Below are 18,977 nucleotides of genomic sequence, written 5' to 3'. Positions count from 1 at the left end.
CACACACACACACACACACACACACACACACACACACACACACACACACACACACACACACACACACACACACACACACACACACACACACACAATGTCAGAGTCAAGTAAGATAGGGTCCTAAATTAACTCTCGCTCTCTCATACTCTCACTGCACATGGGTAGTTGACATTAAATACTTTTGGGAAGTTAACAAGGCGAATCTAGGATTTCACTGAAAGGGGAGCTGAACATGAGTTGATGTAGCTTAGAGGAATATTTATTTTCTTTAGTCTAAAGCTGCTTAAATAACTATTTAAAATATATATATATATATATATATATATATATATATATATATATATATATATATATAATATAATATATAATATACAGTGTAATATACAGTTGAGGTCAAAAGTTTACATACACTTTGCAGAATCTGCTAAATGTTAATTATTTTACCAAAGTAAGAGGGATTATACAAAATGCATGTTGTTGTTTTTTATTTAGTACTGATCTGAATAAGATATCTCAAATAAAAGACATTTACATACAGTCCACAAAAGAAAATGATAGTTGAATTTATAAAAATTACCCCGTTCAAAAGTTTACATAGTAATCATGAAGGTTTACATCCTGATAGTTGTTCATAAGTCCCTTGTTTTTTCTAAACAGTTAAACAGTCTTTGGAAAAGTCCTTCATGTCCTACAAAGTCTTTGGTTTTTCAGCATTTTTGTATATTTGAACCCTTTCCAACAATGACTGTGTGATTTAGAGATCCATCTTTTCACACTGAGGACAACTGAGAGACTCATATGCAACTATTACAAAAGGTTCAAACACTCACTGAAGCTCCAGAAGTAAAAGCAATGCATTAAGAGCCAGGGGTGTAAACTTTTGAACAGAATGTGTACATTTGTCTTATTTTGCCTAAATAGCATATTTTTTTCATTTAGTACTGCCCTTCAGAAGATACTTACATGTTTCCCAGAAGAAAAAATAAGTTACATTTACCCTGATTTACCCACATTCCAAAAGTTTTCACCCCCTGGCTTTGAATGCATATTTTTTTTCTGAAGCATCAGTATGATCCCTCTTATTTTGGTAAAATAATGAACATTTTGCATATTCTGCAAGGTGTATGTAAACTTTTGACTCCAACTGTAATATAATATATTAAAGCCTTTAAAATAGCAACAAATTTGGTCGTTACTTCTTTATTTATTATTTATTATCATGCAGTCTTTATGACGTCTTATTGCTTGAGCGACTACATTAAATATTTGATTTTTAAAAAAATAATAAGTCTCCATGCTGGATCATTTAAAATGAACTACTTAAAATCAAAAGAAATGATCACTTGTTACAGGACAATACAATACAATACAATTTCCCATATACATTTATATTGATTTAAAGTCCTAATTTAAAAAAGTCAATGGACACATTATATATGAGCTACTCTCATGCAAACATCCACTCACACACATTTCCATGCACCGTGTCAATCAGCAAACACCGAAGCCTCACTGACTGAGAGCGAGCCAGCGAGAGCGGCCTGAGAGAAGGTGAGGATCTAGAAGACGAAGGGGAGGAGGAGTGCAGGGGGCACGGGCGCCCTTGCCAACTTTCTTAGGCATGTGTGTTTGTCTATGTGCGTGTTGCCCGCTCAGGCAGTGTTACCATGCAACTGTGCAAAAACATAGCCCATAATATTTACACAGTTACATTTTTTTCCACTCAGACCTTCGAAGTGCGTAGAGGAGGAATGAGAGAGAGACAAAGCACAAGAGAAACAGAAAGAAGCAGAGAGAGAGAGACATATATGCAATTAGAGTGTGCTCTATGAATGAATGAATAGTTCTGTGTGTGTGCATGCGTGTGTGTATATGCATATATATGCATGTGTGTAAGTGTGAATGAGGTGAAGGGTTTGTGTAAACAAAAGGAGACTTTCTGACCAATCGGCATACTTTCCATGTCTGGAGATGTGAAAGGTATTCCAAAATAAAAAACCCAAAAATAATTAAATAAGTGTGTGATTATTTACACATCTTTGTGTTGTTCTTACTCTGCATGCTTCTTCCTGTGAAACATAAATGTAAACATATCTGTCTATCTATCTATCTATCTATCTATCTATCTATCTATCTATCTATCTATCTATCTATCTATCTATCTATCTATCTATCTATCTATCTATCTATCTATCTATCTATCTATCTATCTATCTATATATCTTTACATTCAAATTGCACTTCTGCGTTCTGTTTGGAACCTTAATTCAAATTCAATTCAGATTTATCAGCTCAGTGGAACATTACACAGACACAGAATTTAGCACCTGCTTTTCTTCAGCTAACAGAAAAACCTGAGGATTCAAGTGGACGTCTTATGTAATGTCCCACCGTATGAATAAAACTCTGTGTCTGTCTCTATCATCCTCTCTCTCTAGTTGAGGCATCAGCAGTGGAGTTTGGTCATGGAGAGTGCCGTTCCATCCGACCGGGGAAACTACACATGTGTGGTGCAAAACAAATACGGGACAATCAGACACACTTACCAACTCGACGTCCTGGGTATGAATGCACTACACACACACATATTTGACCTTTAACTTAAACTTGCATTCATTGCTAACTGCCCTACATCTCTCGTCCAATCAGAGCGCTCTCCTCATCGGCCCATCCTACAGGCGGGGCTCCCGGCCAATCAGACGGTGGTGGTGGGCAGTGACGTTGAGTTCCACTGTAAGGTGTACAGTGATGCTCAGCCACACATCCAGTGGCTGAAACACATCGAGGTGAATGGAAGCCAATATGGGCCCAATGGCGCCCCCTATGTCAACATCCTTAAGGTACAGTCATCTATAGTCAAATACATCAAATACTTTTATGAACACCTGATGTTATGATGTCAGAGTTTTAAATGTTTGTATTATAGTTTACTTTTTTTCAGCAAATACAAAGATTACATTTTTTTTTATTGAAACTTCCAATATGAATACATTTTAGATTTTGCTTGTTAGAATGCTCTTTCATAGATGTTGAAGGTATTTGTTGAAATGTGTCCAAGTGCAGCTTAAATTAAACCACATATTAAGCCACATGTGAGCTTTGAGTGACTCTTAGAGAGCACCTCCCTCAACTCCTAATCCCACCCATGTTAGCATCTCACTATAGACTCTGCAACTGGAGAATTAGGGGTCTCTCGCTCTCTTTTTCCTCTGAGAGGAGTGAGAGAGGAGGCAGACATCTGTTTTGGGCTAAGCTAACCGCCGCGGTGGCGTCGCGCAGGGAGACAGCCATTAGCTGTGCTGCCCCACTCACTCTTCAGAGGAGAAAGAGGGAGGGAACAAGGGAAGAGGCTCCCGAAAAAGCCATGGAAAAAATGAGTGCGGGAAGCGAGGGAAGGGCCGAGTCAGCAGGCAGAGGAGGGGAGTGCGTCGGCTGGCCAGACCGCCACGCTATTTTAGACTCCCACATAATTGAAACAGTATTTTACTGGGAGCCGCGCGCCGGCTTTTCCCTTCCCCGCAGTCTCATCTGCGCACCCTCTAAAGCCTTCCCCAGCCCTCCCAGACCGAGAGTGCTGAGCGACAGATCATGTGTGGCGCAACGCCTGCGATCAAGGGAAAGAACGGAAACTGAGAATAAAGCAAATGAAGCGGCTGAAAGAAACACAGAAACAGATATGTGTGGATGAAGGGGTGAAAGATGATATTTGAGCATTTAATTATAACATATAGTGACATCAGAGCGATGGCCTAGCAGTTAGCCTGTTGAGTTGTGGCGCCAATGCAGGTAGAATCCAAACTCGCTACATTTCCCAAGCTTGTTCCTGTTCTTATCCCGAAATAAAAATTCAAATTGCATGCGCTGTCTGTTTCTCAACACTCATGAAAATACAACGTGCTTTTATATAAATTTCTGCAACACCGTAATTACGTACCTTACTGCACGTTTCGTGGCTGTTTCGAAGTGAAATTTCTAGAGAGTGGCAATAAAACACACATTCAATACCTGACCGTGGCACGTTTATATCACGTTGGTACAGGCACGTATTGCTGCGTTTTTATTACGATGCTTGAGGTACGTATTGCAGCTGTTCAGAATTCAAATATCCGCTAAAGGTTAATGCACTATCATGTTGGAAATATCCCCTAAACGAACCCTAAACCTATCCACAAAAGTGATATAAAAATGCATTTGTTGAGGCAGCTGTGTTATTTTAACTTCCTTATGTGGATTGTTTTGTTGCCATATCGGGTGAGCTATCGAGCAAACTTACTAAATTAGAAAACGCATACATATGAAGCTGTATATGTGAGGACAACATTCAAAAGTATCATTTTTCAAATCGCACAGGATGTTAAAATTGTTTTGAAATCTCTGTAGAGTTTTACTGCCTCTAGTGTTAATTTCAACTAGAAACTGCATATAGTTACATATAGTTATGTTTTTTCAGTTTTGCAGAATTTATACAGAAGCACGTATTTCCAATGAGCCTATAGAATGACATTGGGTTCATTTAAATACTCATGATGCACAGTGATAAGTGCTATTCAGAAAGGAATTCTTGAGAAATTTTGATTCAGTTCTTGCATTTGAATTGAGATAACAAAGTATATTAAAAGATCAAAGAAATTTATATAACTACTGCCCCTTCCTCACCCATTAATAAATCACTTTGCATGTGTTTTAAAATAATTGTATTCAGTAAATTTTCTCAACTGTTCAAGTACAGTTCAGCTTCCTATACCAGTGTAGATACTGCTTGGTTAAACTAGATTTTGCTACCTGATCTCATGACGAAAACGTACCTGACGGAACATTTTCACAAGACGCGAAATAGTTCCAATAAGTACATATCACTGCAGTTCCCAACAGAAATGACCGCTAGAGGCGGTAAAACAGCAAGCACTTGTAATTGTTTTCATACACAGTTATGATTACAGCTCCATATGTTTTGCTTTCCGGGCGTAACAAGCTTTCTCGGTAGCTCAGTCGGCACAGAATTGGACTTAGGATGTTTAAATCTTTGGGTACGAATCCCATGAAAAACATGATGAAAGAGCTGAAAAATGAGAGATTGAAAAACAAGCTAAAACGGCACGCTTGTGATTGTGTTCTTACGTCACATTCGCATTTGTTCATACTATCGGGTAGGTTTAGGTGTAGATGGTATGTTATTTTAAAACATCACAGAGCATTACTTATAGAGCCATTCAACAGACATTTAAAGTCAGAACTGTGGTGACACACACAAAACCAACGTCACATAAAACCATATGTATGTTCATCTGTTCCGGGGGGAAAAAGCAACACTCAGTGGACATTTTACATTGAATATGTCATGAAACGTACATGGTGGTATGTATTTCACGTCTTGCAAAAAAATTCCCACAGATACACTTTCGTCACAAGATTAGGTTGGGATTTTGGGAGGTTATTAGGTTTTTGCACTCACATACCAGTGTGTCGCAACTGTTTTGTGAATTTGCCCCTAAGTGTATCAGCATCTTAAAAAAAAGTGGTAGAACAAGCTGCGGGAGCACTTTAAATCATTAAGTTTTTGTTCGTGTGTGAACGTGTTCGCCTCTTGACTAAGTGTGTGTGTGTGTGTCTCTGCAGAGTTTTGTCAGTAAGGTAAAAGAGGCCCACGATACGCTGACTCTGTATAATGTGTCAGAAAAAGATGCAGGCCAGTACTGCTGCAGAGCCCACAACTTTGTAGGCATGTCAGAGAATACATTCTGGCTCATGGTGTCCCAGCCAGGTAAAAATCTTTCTCCAAACAGCTGATGTCAATCAAGACTTTGGTGGCGTAGAGTCAAACTCCCCTAAACTCTCTTTGTTTCTCCCTGCTCCTCTCGTCCCTTTTTCACACGTTAAATAAGGTGACCTGATTCAAGGACTTGTTATGTAAGGCGAGTGTGTGTCTGCTTCAATTAAACGTCCGCTTCTTCTTCTTCCCCAATCAATGCAACAAGGGCAGTTTAATAAGAGCCGGGACTGTGCCACACGCACATTCTTATTGATTTTCTTATACACTACACACAGCTCTTGGGTGCCGGGACTCACACTTCTACATAAATAGTTTTATGTCAGTTTTATCTAGTGAGAGGTTAAATTAGGCTTAAAGCTGGTAATATTCTTCTCTGCTCTTTTTTGTTTTCTTTGCACCTCAAACAGATCTGGATGAAAAATAATGTGACCTGCTGTTGCAGATGGCGCGTTAAATTTTCCATCAGGGTTTGGGGTTTTACTTTGCTTCTAGGTCATCTCTTCATACGCAGGATTGTGGGATTTCTGGGTTACTGGTGATGGGTTAACTCATCTTCACTCGTTCAGACCTTCCTCCCGGTGTTGGGCGCTGTTTCTTTTTCAAGGGTTGTGGTTTACGCATCTGTCTTTCTCTCTCCGTCTCTTCTTGCTTTTCCAGACTGCGGGAATAAATACTACGGATAAAGAGCTGGAGATTCTCTACCTGACCAATGTGTCTTTTGAGGATGCGGGGCAATACACTTGTCTGGCAGGGAACTCGATTGGCTATAACCATCACTCTGCCTGGCTTACAGTGTTACCAGGTACACTAGTCTCACTCTCTGGGGTCTTCTTTTCACTTCTTTTCTTCCCATGTTTCCACACTTCCTATTTTCTCTATTGTCATTGAATGTTCATAGTTTTGCAGAATGCTTTTGAAATGTTTTCTCTATGGACCAGGATAGACGAAAGCCTCGTTTTTATTCACGTCAATTTGAATATTCCATCCTGACTAAAGTCCTCTGAAAAACAACCCGGTAGTTTGTAATTGTTTTCAGATTTAAACATGACATATGCAAAAATGATAGGTTTTTCTCATAGACTGTTTCCACTCGATAACACACACACTCGTGATGGAAGTGCTTGTCGTGTTTACTGGAGTATTTACTGATGGCGCACAGTCGCAGTATCTGGAAGGCCCGATTCATTAATTCTTACATCCTCTGCGCTCATCCTGTTATCCTGCTCTCCGTTCTGCTGCTGTAATTAAAATCGCTCGTCTCGTGTAGAGCCACTGAACTCTATCTGTGGGGCTCATCACACAAGTGCCAAATAAGCCTCCCGGAGAGAGGGGCATTATGGGATGTTTGTACCTGCACGGGGGCGCGATAGCATGTTAATTAGTTTGTAAGGTGGCTGTAAATTAACTTCAGGCTTTCTGCTTTATAATTTCGAACAAAACAATAACTAATGATTGACTTTACATGATCTCTAATCTGACCATTAGTGGGGCTTGTTTCTAAAGTTACAGTGGTAAGTCTCAAGGCTGTAGTTAGGAGCCAATTTATGTTGGGTTTCACGTTTATTCAAGTTGATAACTGAATTTTGTGGTTAGGTGTATTCAAAAGAAACAGGATCCAAAATGAACCTTTTGCCACATAGGTGGATGAATTTAGAAAATTTACTGGCCACAAATATTTCTAATTGCCCCTCAGCAGATTTTGTTCCTGTTTGTGTTGCAACATTTAGTTCTGGAGAAAATCCTTCAGGCAAATTTTGCACTGGGGAAAATGTAATTATTTTCTCATCAAAGCAAAGCTTTGCAAATTTTACTTTTGGCACTTGTTAAAGGGATAGTTCACCCAAAAATTACAATTTTGTCATTATTTACCCATGCCTTTTGAAACCTGTATAAACTTCATTCATTTTCAGAGCACAAATTAAGATATTTTTATTGAAATACCAAAGCTTTCTGACCCTGCATAGACATCAACGCAACTACAGTACCACATTCAAAGCCCAGAAAGATTGTAAGGACAACATTAAAATAGTTCATGTGGCATCAGTGGTTCAGCTGTAATTAATGAAGCTACATGTGTGCAAATAAAACTAAAATAATGACTTTATTCAACAATTTCTTCTCTTCTGTCATTGCATTGCCATGAACGTGTGTCGAAGACTGACATGGAAGAGAAAAAACAAAAAAATAAAAAAGGGTCATTGCAACTCATTCTGACTTTTTTTCTCAGCATTGGGTGAAACAAATTTGCAATTCTGACTTTTTTCTCAGAATTGTGAGATATAAATTCATAATTGCGAGTTATTAAGTCAGAATTGTGAGATATAAACTCACAATTCTGTGAACGATCAGTCTTTTTTTCATCTCAGAACTGGACTTTTTAACTCACAATTGCAATTTTATATCTCACTATTCTGAGAAGTCGTAATTGCGAGAAAAAAAGTCAGAATTGCGAGTTTATATCTTGCACTTCTAACTTTATTTCTCGCAATTGTGAGTTTATATCTCACAGTTCTGAGAAAAAAGTCAGAATTGCAAGATGTAAACTCGAAATTGAGAGAAAAAAAGCCAAAATTGTGAGATAAAAAGTCGCAATTACCTTTTTTATTTTCAGTGGCGGAAATGGGCTTCCATAGAAAGCTCTCAGATTTAATAAAAAATATCTTAATTTATGTTCTGAAGATGAACGAAGGTCTTACAGGTTTGGAACAAGACAAGGATGAGTAATTAATGACAGAATTTTCATTTTTGGGTGAACTATCCTTTTAAGCGTTCGGACCCTGACAATTTTCCTAAACATTTTAATCGGTTGTTACATCCAAAATTCACATACTCTCAAAGTAGATGCTTCTTTTGAATAAGTACTTATTTCGCAGCCATTTCGAAATTATGTTCTAGTATGAAGGTGTGTTGTATAAATGTAATTCAGACAATTAATTTGTCTCATAATATCATCACCTCATGTCTAATCTGTGCTCTTGTGCTCTCTGTCAGCGGTTGAGATGGAGAGAGAGGATGACTATGCAGACATCCTCATCTACGTGACAGGCTGCGTGCTCTTCATCCTCACCATGGTCATCATTATCCTCTGCCGAATGCGGATGAACACTCAGAAGACCCTCCCAACACCGCCCGTTCAAAAACTGTCCAAATTCCCCCTCAAGAGACAGGTAACAGAAAGTAGATACAAGATTTGATCAGCCTATTTCCTATTCTCTTTCCCTCTCTGCATCTCCTCTTTTGCACACTTAACTTAAAGCTGTTGTAGTATATCTTCAGGCTATTCGTGTCTATGAAGACGTACAGTGTGGATGTCATGGATGTGATGTGGCAGAGGGATATTCATGCTCTCCTGGAGACTGCCAGTGTTTATATCATGTTTCTCTCCTGGTGAAACTCGCTCTCTCTCAGTTGTTTTAAACATTTTAAATCGCAGCAGCTGCAGCTGACACACACACTGTCTTTCTAATCTCTGTCGCTCCCTCAATCTCTTCTTCTTTTTCCCTCAAGTTATTTCCAGCAATCAAAGTCTGACAATGTCACGCTGGAATCAACGCAAGCTACATAATCATGTTGCAGTGTTTTTTTTCTCCCCTTTTTTTTCAAATAGTGTATGTGTGTAGGTGTGTATTTTGAGCTAGTTCTGAATTTAGAAAATATTGAGACATCATTGTCGGCGGTTTGATCTTTCTGCTGCTGACATACTTTCTCAGTGTCTCAAGTCTACACAAATTTGCATTTCCTAAAGGAAATAGCAGTGGAACTAAAAGAATAGTGCTCAAAATATAGGCAAACAGGTCATTGCCATTGCTGTTAGTTGGATTGTGAATGCTTAACTTTATATGTGCATCGAATGCAAAGTTGCCAGTTGAGCTGAGCAAGACAACAGCGAAAACTCCAGAGCATAGCTGTGTGTGCGCAGCAGCAGTGAGATTCTGTGGTCCATTATGTGGAGATCTGACAGCTACAAACCTCGCTCCCTCAGAAGCACTCCTCTGAGGAACAGACACCATGTTTCTGTCTGGAACACAACACTTCAGAGTAGACCTTCTTCTTAAAATAGACATCTTGATCCTTCCACTCTCTCTGTCTCGCGCTTACACTCGCCGTCTTATTCTCTTGCAGGGACAATAACATGCTGTCTTTATTCTTTACCCAAGCAGGTGTCCTTGGAATCTAACTCTTCCATGAATTCAAACACCCCGTTGGTCCGGATCGCCCGCCTGTCATCCAGCGATGGGCCCATGCTGCCCAACGTTTCAGAGCTTGAACTGCCCTCTGACCCCAAGTGGGAGTTTCCACGTACAAAGTGAGTTACAAACTGAACATCAAATGACTTTAATAATTAGTTTTAGTAAACTGAGTTCTGTGAGTTTTGTTCTTTGCTGACTGATGATTCTGTTGCAGACTAACGCTGGGAAAACCATTGGGAGAGGGTTGCTTTGGGCAGGTAGTGATGGCTGAAGCCATTGGGATTGACAAAGAGAAACCCAACAAACCTCTTACTGTAGCTGTAAAGATGCTCAAAGGTGAGTGTGTCCAAATGTTAGAAGTTATATTTGAAAGATTAGTTCACTTCAAAAAATAAAAATCTCATGGTCATTTACTCACAGCCATGTTATCAAAGATGTTCATGTCTTTCTTTCTTCAGTCGAAAAAAATGATTTTAAAGGAAAACATTCCAGGATTTTTCTCCATATAGTGGACTTCATTGTGAATCAACAGGTTGAAGGTCCAAATTGCAGTTTCAATGCAGCCTCAAATGACTCCCAGTCAAGGAATAAGAATCTTGTCTAGTAAAACAAAAAATAGTCTTTTTATTACTTTTTAACCACAAATGCTCATCTTTGCTCTGCGATACGCACTCATGACTTTGCACATTACGCAATCGTGTTGGAAACATCATGCACGGTTAGTTTTTTGTCTGTGTACTAAGGTTCAAAAAGGTAGGGTGGGGTGAAAAACTCCATCTCATTTTCTCATCTTTAAAATCATCCAACATCGTTGTTTTACCCTTTTTTGTAAAGGGCATTTGACTTTCTTTGCACATTCGCTTTGTAAACACTGGGTTGGAACTTCTGCCTATGTCACACATGACCTTTCCAACGTGACTAGTCCAATATGAGCATTTGTGGTTAAAAAGTATATACATTTAAATTTATTTTAGAAAATGACCGATCGTTTCACTACATAAGACCCTTATTCCTCGACTGGAATCATGTAGAGCCCTTTGAAGCTGCATTGAAACTGCAGTTTGGACCTTCAACCCACTGATCCCCATTGAAGTCTGCTATATGGAGAAAAATCCTGGAATGTTTCCCTCAAAAACCTTAAATTCTTTTGGACTTTCTGATCTCAGATAAATGTTATTCATTAAATACTCTGAAATAATAATAAAAAAAAAATATTAACCAGCACCACTGGTTTCAACATTGATAATAATAATAAATGTTTCTTGAGCAGCAAATCAGCATATTAGAATGATTTCTGAAGGATCATGTGACAGTAAAGACTGAAATAATGCTGAAAATTCAGCTTTGCATCACAAGATTAAATTACATTTGAAATATATTTAAAACATTGCAACAGTTATTTTAAAGTGTAATAATATTACTGTTTTCTTAGATGACGGCACAGATAAGGACCTGTCGGACCTTGTGTCTGAAATGGAGATGATGAAGATGATTGGAAAACACAAAAACATCATCAACTTGTTGGGAGCGTGCACACAAGATGGTCAGTATGCACAAAGACACAAGAGAATATCCCGGCTTTAATGTTTTGAGCTTTTGAGAATTGTTTCTGACTGTGTTCACGCAGGTCCTCTGTATGTGCTGGTGGAATATGCCTCTAAAGGGAATCTTAGGGAATACTTGCGGGCAAGAAGGCCTCCTGGGATGGACTACTCATTTGACACTTGTAAAATCCCAAATGAAACTCTGACATTTAAAGATCTGGTGTCCTGCGCCTATCAGGTCGCCAGGGGTATGGAGTACCTGGCCTCGAAGAAGGTAACACATCTACTTATCTCAGTTTGTAAACTTTTAAAAATAGAAGTAATTTAAGATGCTTGTAATGTTTATAACATTTATAAATGCTGTCCGCGGATGCCAGTTATTATTTTTCCGAATGTGTATGTCGTAGTGTGTATTTATCAGACGTGAGCATAAAAGATGGCCCTCTTTCTGTTTGTGTTGCCAGTGTATCCATAGGGATCTTGCGGCCCGGAATGTTCTGGTAACCGAGGACAACGTGATGAAGATTGCAGACTTCGGCCTGGCTAGAGATGTGCACAACATTGACTACTACAAGAAGACCACCAACGTAAGTCGGCACTATTATCAATCTCAGAATGCTTGAAGGTTAGCGCTTGGGTGGCATTGGATTGTAACACAGCGGATGTGGTTACGCGCTGGATTTCAAATGTCAAGCCTCCAGGTGTTAAATTTTTTGTGTGCCTAGTTTAGGAACTTTTGAAGGTGTGTTTATGAGCTGCTTGTCATAAATGAATTAACTGTTGATTGAGGTCTGGAGTTGGTAATAAGAATGTGTGGGTATTGGCGAAGACTGGGCAGTATTGAACACATCACTGTTTTCCTGGCCCACTAATACAGTATTGGGAGAAACTAGCTAAAAACAAGGTTGCTGCTAACTTCACTACATTTTTAGTTACATGACATTAGCTTAGCTGTGGAAAAAAAAAACTTGTTTTCCACCACGTGGCACTGTACCATTTTAACAAGTTCATTCATTGTGATGAATTGGTTAAAAAATGTGACCCTCGACCACAAAACCAGTCATAAGGGCCAATTTCTTGAAATTGAGATTTATACATCATCTGAAAGCTGATAAATAAGCTTTCCATTGATGCATGGTTTGTTAGGATAGGACAATATTAGGCCAAGATACAAATATTTAAAAACCAGGAATCTTGAGGGTGCAAAAAAATCAAAATATTGAGAAAATCGCCTTTAAAGTTGTCCAAATAAAGTCCTTAGTAATGCATCTTACTAACCAAAAATTATAAAATATAAAATATCCGAATGATTTTTGGCATAAAAGAAAAATCGATCATTTTTACCCATTAGGTGTATTTTTGGCTATTGCTACAAATATACCTGTGTTACTTAAGACTGGTTTTGTGGCCCACTGTCACAGATGATTCACAGATTCTTTTTGTGTAGCTAGTACTATTCTGAACTCATTCTTGGCTTTTTTTGTAGAAAAGTATAAAAGTGGGATTAAAAATAGTGTATTTTTTCATATTATTTATTTTTATATTATTGTCCAGATGTTTATCCAAAACAGTAATTAGTAAAAGAAATTGGATATGATGAAGACAGTATGATTTTCTAGAAAATAAATTTCAAAAGAAAAACAAAAAAGAATAATAGAATTAATAAAATATGAATATTTTGCTACCTTTGTGTGAATATGTAATCATGTAATCCATAAAAAAGTAACTGTAATCTCATTTTGAGCATTTTAAAATGTAATATAATCTAATTACAAGTACTTAGTTTTTGAAATCTGATTACGTAATCCAGAATACATGTAATCAAGTACCTACTCAGCACTGATAATAAGCTATAATTGAAATGATATTGCTTATATACCTACTTTTCAAACGGTTGGCTTTACTGTTGTTTAACTACCTTAAATATGCTTACAGTAGCTTGTACTAAGCTCAATTTAGCTTCCCTAACACTGGTACAATAGATGGAATGTGTTGAATGGAACAGTTAGGTGTTGTTTCGGCGGGTTTTAGATGTGGGGTGTGGTTGGTGAAGTATTTGGATATTGGATGGGACAGTTGGAGATTAGAGGACATTGGGGAGCGGAACGATGTTGACGCGGACTGCTGAAGTGTATTTGTATTAGACGGGACAGTAGGAGATTAAGCTGCAGGCCTGTTGATGTTCATTGGGCGTCTATATGTTTTGCTGGGTCAGCACCGCTGTTGTTCTGACTGATCTGTGTCCTTTCAGGGTCGTCTGCCCGTCAAATGGATGGCACCAGAAGCACTGTTCGACCGCGTCTACACGCACCAGAGCGATGTGTGAGTTTACATTGCCATGCATACCTCTTCATTTTTCCCCCCATCTCTTCATGCCATCTGTTCATAAAGTTCATCAAGCGGTAAAGGAATGCAAGTGAACACTATAACCCTGCATCAAAAGCCATGACAGTGTTTCTTGCACTGGAATTTACCGGCGATGCTCAGAGACATGGAAAAAACATTTGACTAAAGTTGAAAGGGCTGAGAATTGTTAAATAAAACAAAGACAATACATCTTTCGGTTCTTTTGCTCACTGTAGTCAACAATAAACATACAGCATGACTAGTGTAGTCTAATTCAGACTTCATTCATCAGAGCAGTTACAGTTAATTGATATATAAATATACAGTTGAGGTCAAAAGTTTACATCCCCCTTTCAGAATCTGCAAAATGGTAATTATTTTACCAAAATAAGAGGGATCATACAAAGTGCATGTTATTGTTTAGTTAGTACTAACCTGAATATAATATATTTCACATAAAATATGTTTACATATTAGTTGAATTTATAAACCTGGTTCAAAAGTTTGCATCCCTTTGATTCTTAATACTGCATTCTTACCTGAATGATCCACAGCTGTGTTTTTCCTTCTGATGCTCCAGAAGGAAAAACCATGCATTAAGAGTCGGAGGGTAAAAACTTTTGTAATTTGAAGATCAGGGTAAATTTAACTTATTTTGTCTTCTGGGAAACAAGTAACTATCTTCTGTAGCTTCTGAAGGGCAGTACTAAATAAAAAAATATGATACTTAGGCAAAATAACAAAAATGTACACATCTTTATTCTGTTCAAAAGTTTTCACCCCCGGCTCTTAATGCATATTTTTTCCTTCTGGAGCATCAGTGAGTGTTAGAACCTTCTGTAATAGTTGCATATGAGTCCCTCGGTTGTCCTCGGTGTGAGAAGTTGGATCTCAAAATCATACAGTCAATGTTGGAAAAAGTTCAAATACACAATAATTTTGGAAAACCAAAGAATTTGTGGGACCTAAAGGATTTTTCTGAAGAACAGCAGGCAGTTTAACTGTTCAGGACAAACACGGGACTCATGAACAACTATCACTAAACAAAAAAACACAGCTGTGGATCATTCAGGTAACAACAAAGTATTAAGAATTAAGGAGATGTAAACTTTTGAACCGGGTCATTTTTATAAATTCAACTATTATTATGTAAACATCTTTTATGATCCCTTTTATTTTGGCAAAATAACATTTTGCAAATTCTGAAAGGGGGATGTAAACTTTTGACATCAACTGTATGTCAGGTGTGTTTCTTCTGAGGAGGCAAGGGAGGCAGTGTCTACTCAAAATATTGGATAAGAAAAAAAAATTGTAGTACAAAAATAAAACAACGCCAATACTACATAATATAACCATAACACCAGTACTTTGTTTAGGATTCCTTGATGAATAGAACGTTTTTTTAAAAACTGCATTTATTTAATATAGCAATCTTTTGTAAAATTATAAATGTCTTTGCTGTCACTTGATCAATTGAAGGCATCCTTAATAAATTAATAATGTATTAATTTAAAAAAATCTTACTTACCCCAAACTTTTGAATGGTAGTGTGTGTGTCTGTGTGTGTCTGTGTTTGCACATCAGGTTTTGATTAGTATGTTAGTATACTGCACACTGTCTCTCAGCAGACCGAACACCCATTCATCACACTCAGACTGCTACCCGGAGCTGCACTTTCCAATATGTCTAAATACTCTTTAATCACAACTGGCCTGAGACAGCAGTAATAGAATAATATCATCTGCCTCTGCCTCTGCCTATAGGCTCTACTTATGCTATGATATATGAGCAGTGAGCCCTTCATTCGCTCAATCTGCTCTGTATGTGTGTGAGTTTGTGTGAGCACCACACTGATGGGCGTAAATGAGATTTGACTCCAACATAAAGCTAATGAACGGATAGTGATATAATGACGAGCCAATTATGCGGCTCCCATAAGGCTTCTAACTGACTGTGTGTGTGTTTGGCTGGGTAGCATTAGCTGGCTCATAGCTCCTGTTGTCTCTTAGCGTGGCTAATTTGATTAGCACTGCTCAGTGGTGGCGTGGGAGGAATGGGGCCAAAACAAAAGAGCCCTGAGTTAACAGAGCAGCTTGTGATAACACTCACCCACATACACATATGTGAGCACACATACTCACTCTAGTTTAATAGACTCACGTCTCATATCACCAACATGCATTATAAGCCTAGTGAGAACTAACAAAACTCCTCTCTCACATCTGCCAAGTATCTACACCCCCGAGAGAGACCGGCAGACAGACAGATAGTGAGAGTATTGTTACTCTATTTCAAGCACAACCAGCATATATAGTGGTCTAACAAGTGTTTAGCTTTGTATTTGTCATTGTATTGGATTTATATTTTGTACTGTACTGTAAATGTGTGATTGTTGTCTCTTAGTTGTTCTGAACTGTGACCTCTCTTGTATCTCAGGTGGTCTTACGGGGTGTTGTTGTGGGAGATTTTCACACTGGGCGGCTCACCGTACCCAGGTATCCCAGTGGAGGAGCTCTTTAAACTGCTGAAGGAGGGTCATCGGATGGACAAACCTGCCAACTGCACTCATGAACTGTACGAATATGATTTTCTTTGCTTTTCATTTGGAAAACTCTTAAAACCTTATATTTATAAATAAATAAATGATGTAGAGTAGGTCTGAACAATTAGAAACAACAAAAAGGAATAGTGCAATTATTAAATCACAAAGGCTACTATTTAATTAAATATAAAAAAGAACAAAAGCTTAAATGTAGAGGAAAATTAAGAAATTACGGTAGGCAAAAATATGTTGCATTGTAAATTTACAGTTATATATATATATATATATATATATATATATATATATATATATATATCTCCTTAAATACTCTTTTATTTTACAGTGAAATAGTATTATTACAACAGCAAAATTAATTTTTAATTATTTATTAATAATCGTATATATATATATATATTAGGGTTGTCACGATACCATAAAAATGACTTACGATCATGGGCGTCGGAAGCAAAATAAATGTGGGTGGGTCCTCCCCCAGAAAAAAAATTACTTTAGTATATGCCATTTTCTGTAGTCTGGTGCCTTTTATTTAATGTGTTTTTACACAATGCACATAGGCCATATTTACAAATATTACAAAAGACGGCTTTTAAAGAACATTTTCAGTGGCGTAAGTGATAATACGAGTAACAAATCGTTTTTGACGCGGGAGACCCGAGTTCGCGTCCGCCTTTTGGTGAAATCATTTTCGAAATCGTCTCCTTTTCACTTATATCACATCGGAAGGGAATTTGTTTTCAATAAAAATTTATGAAATAATCGAAAAGTTTAAAAAAAGAAATAAAGTATCAGCTAGGGTTAGGTGTATCTGAGCAGAAGTTAGCTGCTTTACTTTGCTGTGTCTCGGGAGTGCTGCAGGCACGACCGTCTGGTGAAAACCCGTTATGAGTTTAATTGATACGGACTCTGAATGAGCCAATTGGAATGAATTTGAGGAAACCACAGCATGTAATTTAAGGCTGTAGCTAAATGGAGTTTAATTTATTAAGGCATACCTCATACAATGGATTTGACTGAGTCTGACGGCGCTCTGAAAAGTGCAAAGATATACTGGCTGAATTAGAGATGGTAAAAGTGGGTGGGTCCAATATCATTGGTCTTCAAAAGTGGGTGGGTCCTGTCCCACCCACGTACAATGGTTCCGACGCCCATGCTTACGATACTATACCAGCTGAAGTATCACGATACCAAGTAGTATCACGATACCATGCAGTATTCTGTTCGTTTAAAATTCAATTCTACAAAATTAATCTAAATTTCATAAATAAAATAAAAATGTCAATGAAAACAGACAAGATTTTTCTCTGAATACTTCATTAATGTAAATGAATGACTGGCTATCCATGAAATCATGTAAATGATACTCATCGTAGCACCGCACAGAAGCTGCATGGAGTGACATTTAGATGTGGTGTCTATACATGTACACTGTACTTATAATTGCATAAGTAATGTTATAAGATTAATGTTTTAAATACAAAACTCTGAATATAGAAATATGTTTGAAAATAACTTAAAACATCCAGCAGGTGGCAGCAGTGTTCATGATTGAATCACTGAGTCATTCAAACGATTCTTTCAAAACAGCTGAATCATTCAGGGGCGAATCAAATGACTGTTTTTATGAATGGCTTAGTGAATCAGTGATTCGCCCAAACCAACGCGGATTCGGATTCGAACACAGAAACGAAACTAAAACATCTTTTTCGTGTCATATTGCTGAACTGCAGGAGCATTTTTGCTCGCATATCTTGAAATTTGTAAGTTAGCAGCTTCGGTAGTAAAACGCATTCATTTATAATGTTATATGTTGTTATGTATATAGAATGATTGATAAGAATAACTTTTTGTTGATTTATTATTTTTTTCTTAAATACTCTTATTTTACAGTGAAATAATATTATTACAATAGTAAAGTGCTTTTTGGTTTAATAATAATTTTTTTATTAATTACTGTTATTACAATAGTAAAATGCTTTATTTTTTATTTATTATTAATAATAATAAAATAAAACAAATATATATTTTGTTTTCTTAAATACTCTTATTTTATAGTGAATATTACAACAATAAAATGCTTTTTTTGTCTTTTATTAATAATAATAACAAAACATTTTTTTCTTACATTTTACTTTAGTTTACAGTTAATTAGTATTATTATAATACTAAAATGCTTTATTTATTAACAATAAAAAATATACATATTTAGTTTTTTTCTTAAATACTCTTATTTAATGTGAAATAGTATTACAATAGTGAAATGTTTTTTGTGTATTTATAAATATATATATTTTTTAATCTATTTTACAGTGAAATAGTATTATTACAATAGTAAACTTCTTTTTTATAATTTATATTTTAATTTATAGTTCATTTAGAATTTATAATAATGAAAATAGTAAAATGCTTTTTTTGTTTATTTATTAATAATAATAATAATAATAATAATAATAAAATAAAACAAAACAATATATATATATATATATATATTTTTTTTTTTTTTTTTTTTTTTTTTTAATACTATATTTTACAGTGAAATAGTATTATTACAGTAGTAAAATTATTTT

The 18,977-nt window shown here is 36.8% G+C and overlaps 1 protein-coding gene across 3 annotated transcripts in view; it reads left to right on the top strand.

Moving 5' to 3' along the window:
* The window catches only part of fgfr3 (fibroblast growth factor receptor 3), a 52,136-nt gene that overhangs the window by 28,657 nt on the left and 4,502 nt on the right, over positions 1-18,977 (top strand). For 2 of the 3 annotated variants that reach the window (XM_073834121.1, XM_073834119.1), the window contains exons 6-16: positions 2,439-2,562; positions 2,650-2,840; positions 6,428-6,572; positions 8,762-8,937; positions 9,928-10,076; positions 10,175-10,296; positions 11,393-11,503; positions 11,588-11,778; positions 11,969-12,091; positions 13,756-13,826; positions 16,287-16,424. In XM_073834121.1, the coding sequence (XP_073690222.1) occupies positions 2,439-2,562; positions 2,650-2,840; positions 6,428-6,572; positions 8,762-8,937; positions 9,928-10,076; positions 10,175-10,296; positions 11,393-11,503; positions 11,588-11,778; positions 11,969-12,091; positions 13,756-13,826; positions 16,287-16,424 (1,541 nt within the window). The remainder of the gene's footprint in view (positions 1-2,438; positions 2,563-2,649; positions 2,841-6,427; positions 6,573-8,761; positions 8,938-9,927; positions 10,077-10,174; positions 10,297-11,392; positions 11,504-11,587; positions 11,779-11,968; positions 12,092-13,755; positions 13,827-16,286; positions 16,425-18,977) is intronic. The other variant, XM_073834120.1, reaches the window with a different exon arrangement.

The sequence above is a fragment of the Garra rufa genome, chromosome 2 (assembly GCF_049309525.1).
Source record: "Garra rufa chromosome 2, GarRuf1.0, whole genome shotgun sequence".
Classification (NCBI taxonomy): domain Eukaryota; kingdom Metazoa; phylum Chordata; class Actinopteri; order Cypriniformes; family Cyprinidae; genus Garra; species Garra rufa.
This window is presented reverse-complemented; position numbering and strand designations above follow the sequence as displayed.